Raw genomic sequence first — 7,254 nt, forward strand, 5'->3', positions numbered from 1 at the left:
GCTGGAAAAACCGCTCCCGATAACCCGCCCGTTAAACCAAGTACTGTAATTTCACAAATTTTCGGTGTACTTTTATTTTTGGTACTTTCGGTGCGTCTGTTTCACACCTAAAATTTCAATACACCGAACAAACACTAACGCACATAATCCAATAGGGAACTGCTTGTCTGTACCGAAAATTTCTGTTCACCTAACCTAGCCTGTTGCCCTCATACCGAAAATATTGAGCACCGACCATTTCTGAAATTAGAGTACCCATTTGTAACCTTAAAGGGTAACCGTTTCACCCCTACTGATGTGTAGGTCAGATTTAGCATACTTTACCTCTACTAGAGATATATTCTGCAAGCTTGTAAGCTTGCTGCTATTTGTCAAACTCACGAAGAGCTGGTGAACAATGCGACATTGAAGAATTGTTTGCAAAATTTCCTTTATTTAGGGCGCGTTTGGTTGGTACGAACTAGAACAGGATTCACCAGAACAGCGCGTTTGGTTGGGACTGCACTTGTTCTGGGTCGGCCAGAACATGTTCTGCTTGCTCTGGCCTCGAGGACGGAGCAGACCGAGCAGTTTCACTTTTTCACAGTGAAACCTGGCGGGAACATCGATTTTGGTCCCAAATGATCACGTGCATACGCTTTTGGGTTGGACTCGTTGCACCGTACAAAGTGACCATGGTGACCCATACACATTTTACAGAATGCACCAAGCTTGGCACATTTTTCCACAAAAATGTGCTTTGTTCCTGGAGTACCGTTTGGTTGGCATGAGGCTGCTCCATGTGCACCAGCTGTTCGATCCTGTTCTAGATCGTACCAACCAAACACACCCTTAGTCAAGCCATCCAGGTTGTATTCTAGAAGAAATGACACTAGTGCCCAGATAAAATAGAGGTGCTACAACTACTTGCTGGCGCATGCCATGGACAAGCCTTGAATCCAGAATTTAAAATAGTATACAAGTGTATGTGTACACTGTACATGCACTGTACATGCAATACTGCAATACTGCAGATAGCACGCTACTTCGGCTACACAGCTGTACAGAACACACAGGATTAGATGCTACTTCGGCTACACAGCTGTACAGAACACACAGGATTAGATGCTACTTCGGCTATACAGCTGTACAGAACACACAGGATTAGATGCTACTTCGGCTATACAGCTATACAGAACACACAGGACTAGATGCTACTTCGGCTATACAGCTGTACAGAACACACAGGATTAGATGCTACTTCGGCTATACAGCTATACAGAACACACAGGATTAGATGCTACTTCGGCTACACAGCTATACAGAACACACAGGATTAGATGCTACTTCGGCTATACAGCTATACAGAACACACAGGATTAGATGCTACTTCAGCTATACAGCTATACAGAACACACAGGATTAGATGCTACTTCGGCTACACAGCTATACAGAACACACAGGATTAGATGCTACTTCGGCTATACAGCTATACAGAACACACAGGATTAGATGCTACTTCGGCTACACAGCTATACAGAACACACAGGATTAGATGCTACTTCGGCTACACAGCTATACAGAACACACAGGATTAGATGCTACTTCGGCTACACAGCTATACAGAACACACAGGATTAGATGCTACTTCGGCTACACAGCTATACAGAACACACAGGATTAGATTCTACTTCGGCTACACAGCTATACAGAACACACAGGATTAGATGCTACTTCGGCTATACAGCTGTACAGAACACACAGGATTAGATGCTACTTCGGCTACACAGCTATACAGAACACACAGGATTAGATGCTACTTCGGCTACACAGCTATACAGAACACACAGGATTAGATGCTACTTCGGCTATACAGCTGTACAGAACACACAGGATTAGATGCTCCTTCGGCTACACAGCTATACAGAACACACAGGATTAGATGCTACTTCGGCTATACAGCTATACAGAACACACAGGATTAGATGCTACTTCGGCTACACAGCTATACAGAACACACAGGATTAGATGCTACTTCGGCTATACAGCTATACAGAACACACAGGATTAGATGCTACTTCGGCTATACAGCTATACAGAACACACAGGATTAGATGCTACTTCGGCTACACAGCTATACAGAACACACAGGATTAGATGCTACTTCGGCTACACAGCTATACAGAACACACAGGATTAGATGCTACTTCGGCTACACAGCTATACAGAACACACAGGATTAGATTCTACTTCGGCTACACAGCTATACAGAACACACAGGATTAGATGCTACTTCGGCTACACAGCTATACAGAACACACAGGATTAGATACTACTTCGGCTACACAGCTATACAGAACACACAGGATTAGCTCACACATCACAACGTGTACAGGGTACACAGCAAAAACTAACCATCCACGGGCGTGCACTCTTCAAAGTCAACGCGCGGTGTCGACTTCCCTCTCGCGTGCCGACGATTTGGTTTCCGTTTGGCTTGATGAGCCGTGGGGTTATGATGCCCTGTTACGCTATCGCCGGGAGGCCTGTCCGCTGCCAGGGCTTTAGACATAGAGCTGAACCGAGAAGAGTAACAAAGCAGAACTGAGGGTCAGGGTGACCATACATGCGTGCTAAAGAGTAGAGAGTCTACAACGTATACACGGCGAGGATGATGACTGCGAGCAAGAGCGTGTAACCAAAAGTATGGAATTCTTACTTGAGCTGTGGTGAGCTTTTCCACGCTTGTCATGGACGATACTGTGTCAGATCTTCAGGTTCAGTACACGCGGATCAATGGTCCGTTGTTTTGCTTCAACAACCATAGCTGCGATGCGCAAGCTTGCACGTTTGATCTGTGCCTGGCTACTCATGATGGCATCAGTGAACCAAACGACCAAAAAAGACTGATTCCTTTAAAAACCATGTCATACGTTGTGGGATTTCTAAATTGTGCACGCTTGTTTATGAACTCTTGATACGAGGTATGAGGTAGTGGAATAAAAGCTCCAGCCTCTCCAGCATGTTTAGGCTAGCGCTCAAGTGCACAAATTAAGAAGCATTTAGAAGGCACGGAGGAAAGAAGCACTAGCTCAATACTTCTCTCTCAATGTAACGGTTACACGGATATTTTGTAGTAGGTGATAACCTGGCTACTGGCTTCATCAATGCTGGGGCGTCTGCTGTTCCCGGCCTACACCCAGAGGCAAAATAACACAACCAATATGATAGTAGAACAAGTACGCACCGTGTATTAAACACATGGATATATTACCTTAGTCGTCTCTTCTTCGCTTCAGGCGAGTAGCAATGCTCGTCGCTGTTGTTGTCGTCGTGAATGGTCTGTTCCGCATACAGACGCGGGTGAACGACTGCTGCATTTTCTTCTCCACCTTCTTCGTTGTCGGACGACGGCGGAGTGGAGAAGGAGTCAATGCCCGCCTCTACACCGTACTGGCCTGCCTTGTTAGCCACCGGTGTGCGCCTGGACGATGTTGATTTCCTCTTTGCGGATTCTGACCCTGCAAGAACGGGAGAGAATACACCCAACGATGTAAGTACCGTTCGTTCTTCCTACGACTCAAGATTGCATGCTATTGAGTTTGTGGACAGGGAACATCACAAGGATTTTGTTCATGTTACAAGTACAGTGAAACCTGGTTAAGAAGAACACTGATAAGACAAACTTTCGCTTTAGAAGAACTAGTGTTCATAGCTCTGTTGAATAAATCACTGTGTATTCACTGGGTAGAAAATACGGATAAGAAGAACTCCCGTTATTACGAACAAATACCATCAGTCCCTTGGTGTTCGTCCTAAAGAGGTTTGACTGTACCAGTAAGTAACAGTACTCACAACATTTTTTCATTAAAAAAACACATCAACAAGCCATAAGAATCATACCCATGTAAACACACTGCACTCACCATCCTTCCAATCACCTTTGCTGGCGTGGAACCACTCATGGCGCTTTGCATTCCTATAAGCCTGTGCAAGGGAACGCATACACAAACACACACACACACACAAAACAGACACAAACAGACACACACATACACAAACACACACGTACACAAACACAGACACACACGTACACAAACACAGACATACACATACACAAACACACACATACACAAACACAGACATACACAAACACAGACACACACGTACACAAACACACACACACACGTACACAAACACAGACACACACGTACACAAACACAGACACACACATACACAAACACAGACATACACAAACACAGACACACACGTACACAAACACACATACACAAACAGACATACACAAACACAGACATACACAAACACAGACACACACAAACACAGACACACACGTACACACGTAGACAGACACACACACATACACGGATACTGTCACTAAGGCTGGCCAAATAGTAAAAATGATGTATTTATTTGTCAAGCACCAAAAGGAGAACGGAGGGAATTCAAGCAGAGAGGTATTCTCAACCACTAGTAAAGCAAGCAAAGTGCCTCCATTATACCAATGGATCACCGGTTAACGCTAGTTACTGTAGTCCGTTACCTGCCAGGTTCAACAACCACTCTACCGTCACTATATATATGGACATCCAAAGATGTCATGACGTCCCAGATCTCCTCTACACGCTCTTCACAGGCCTTCCAGCCTCCAGTCTCATATTTATCTCTTCTTGAAGCCGTGAATAATATAAATTCAGGGTTCGAGCTAGGAAAAGTCTGCAGGGGGGGGGGGGGAGAGACTGAACAGAGGGGTATACCAGCCCACTGCGTGATGTAATGTACAATTCTAAACACGCCAAATATGCTGTCCAAGTCATATGCAGTATTTGGGCAAGAGACAATTTTGGCCTTTGGAGGCAAGTTGCACTCGAATTCCACTGTTACCACAGCCCTCATTGGAGGGTGGCCAATTTCCGCGGGAGGGTGCAGCACCAAAGCACCTATCCTCCTTTGCCGAGAACCCTGCAACCTCTAATCGACAGTTAAAAAGATGTGGAGCTGCTCCCAATGTTGAAGTACATGTTTCCTGTCGATTTGGCACTTGCACAATTCTAAGCTGTGTGTTACTACTGTACTAGTAATAGTATTATCAGCAAGTGCTACATCTCACTTCCTACACATGTACAAAGTGCTACATCTCACTTCCTAGACATGTACAAAGATCATGTTGCGTTGTGTTACGCACTCATGGGTGTGTCCCACATTGTTGCCAGCATGCTGTCATGTATTCACTATGGCAGTTTTGCACGCAAAGTCCCACACAATTTAGGTCTTGCGGAGAACTTCACCCTTTATCCAGCTGGTACTAGTATTATCGGTGTACATATAACTACAGTAGTGCCAGAGTTGCTCTGAGTTTGAGCTGCTACTAGCTGCTACTAGCAGCCTTCTACTACTAGCAGCCTTCATGATGTGTGCGGACTCTCCGTGTTGCTCTATTTACCCGCGACGATAATTATCAGCCCAAAGAGTGAAATAAACCAAACATTGCACTTCCATTCACTACTTGTAATTGCAAATGGGGCAGTGCTTCAAGTCGACACTCAAGCAACATGCAACCTAGCACAATGAAGAGTTATGGCCAGTGCCCGGTCCTGGACTGCCTGGCCCAAGCAGGATAGGACTGTCCATCTGGACTCCTCTTTGATTTTCTCTTTTTCTCTCTAGCTATTCTCTTATACCTTCTTCTTGCCATTATTTACTGATGTGGGGCTTCGAATAAATCATGGATTACTGTAAAATCACGATGGTGTACTGTAGTTGGAAGGGAAAGGAAGCATTTGCTCATAGCTGACCAGGTGGCACCTTTAATTTTCTGTTCATTATCTACTGCTTGCCTGGGCTATCTCCCATTCTATAGTACTTCTAATATTCTACCAAGAGTACTAGTCTCTTGATGCTACATGTGCGGCGCATCATGACACATTTCTCTGGTATTTCTACGAAACCTTTGCTTTTCACCAAATCGCAACTTGCTCTTCTCACAGCTCTGCACTTCCCTTTTCTGGACCCCGCGTACCCAAAAAGGTCCTACGGTATATTCTTGCGAATTCAACCCGGTTCACCTTCACCGTACCATGTTGCTGTGCTAGCATTTGCTTGTATCCTTTTTTTTGTTCTTCTGTTTTCCTTTTTTCTATACCTTTTCCTTGGGGCTTTCGCCAAGGAGTTGTATGTGTTTATTCCTCTGGTTGCTTACACTAGTTTTTGCTAGCGACCTGGAACTGTAAATGATTTTTTTTCTGAAATCTTACGAACACGTAGGTTTGTGTGGTACCTGTGTCTCTCAAACCCACACATGTACATAATTGTATTCATCACTATTTCGTGCGAGCACTACAAGACTTAGTGTTCATACACAAGTACATGCACTGTACCTTGAATTCTTCGTACTCGCGGCAGAAGGAATGCGACATGGCTGCCTATCCTGCGTCCATCTTGGCACCTCTGTCAGGCTCTGATACTCATCTACACTACGTTTCCTTGAATTAGTTGAAGGGGATGCTCTCACAGAAGGAAAACATGCAAAAACTATTGCCAAACAAATATAACAACAGCTTGTATAAAATTTCATGTTACTTTGAAAGCAACCTGCTGGCCTGCTTTGTATTTCGCGCGGATTTCATAAAAAATGATTGATTTCCTTCGTAAAAAGCTGATGAATATCGTAAACATTTTCAAAAAGATGATCTTGTATTTGTAAAGAAATCCAGCTACTGGCTACGAGATGTATCAAAATACTTCGTACTGAGGAAGACAGAGCTAGAGGACGGGCTTGAGTGAAGTGGAGGAGCTTGAGGGCACTAGATAAGCATTAGTGCCTGTTTGGAACCAGCGCGAAGAACTTGTGAAACTAACTTCATTTGCAGACGAAAAAGGCACGTCAAGAATGTCAGGCACTGCTCGCCATATTGCCCAGAAGCGAAGGTCTGTGCCAGGCAAGAAATTGGAGAGGAAAGAAAAAGTCTTCAATGTATTTGGCTTCAAGGTACGACCTGGCCTTCTAAGAGCTCTGGCACTATTTAGCATTCCTGTGACTTTGGCTGTGCTCGCACCAACCTTTATGAGAGAGGAAGGCAAGAATCATCCCATGCACAAAATTGAAATGCAGAGGGAAGTCAATATTGCTCGACATCGTCTTGCAGAGGAGCAACAGAGGAAACAGGCTAGAAAAGGTTGATCTCGTGTCCCATTTGAGAAGCTCAGTTTCGTTATCACCATCTGATCTTGAACATGGCAGGGATATAATTATACTGT

The 7,254-nt window shown here is 44.4% G+C and overlaps 1 protein-coding gene across 1 annotated transcript in view; it reads right to left on the reverse strand.

Annotated features, from left to right (window-relative positions):
- Nucleotides 1-6,579, reverse strand: part of LOC135814393 (uncharacterized) — a 30,384-nt gene extending 23,805 nt beyond the window's left edge. The window contains exons 1-4 of the mRNA XM_065327502.1: nucleotides 6,375-6,579; nucleotides 3,906-3,966; nucleotides 3,254-3,500; nucleotides 2,395-2,555 (exon numbers count right to left, since the gene is read on the reverse strand). Coding sequence (XP_065183574.1) covers nucleotides 2,395-2,555; nucleotides 3,254-3,500; nucleotides 3,906-3,966; nucleotides 6,375-6,413 — 508 coding nt within the window. The 5' untranslated portion in view covers nucleotides 6,414-6,579. The remainder of the gene's footprint in view (nucleotides 1-2,394; nucleotides 2,556-3,253; nucleotides 3,501-3,905; nucleotides 3,967-6,374) is intronic.
- Between the last annotated feature and the right edge of the window lie 675 nt (nucleotides 6,580-7,254).

Source organism: Sycon ciliatum, chromosome 4, assembly GCF_964019385.1.
Source record: "Sycon ciliatum chromosome 4, ocSycCili1.1, whole genome shotgun sequence".
In the NCBI taxonomy this organism is placed as follows: Eukaryota; Metazoa; Porifera; class Calcarea; order Leucosolenida; family Sycettidae; genus Sycon; species Sycon ciliatum.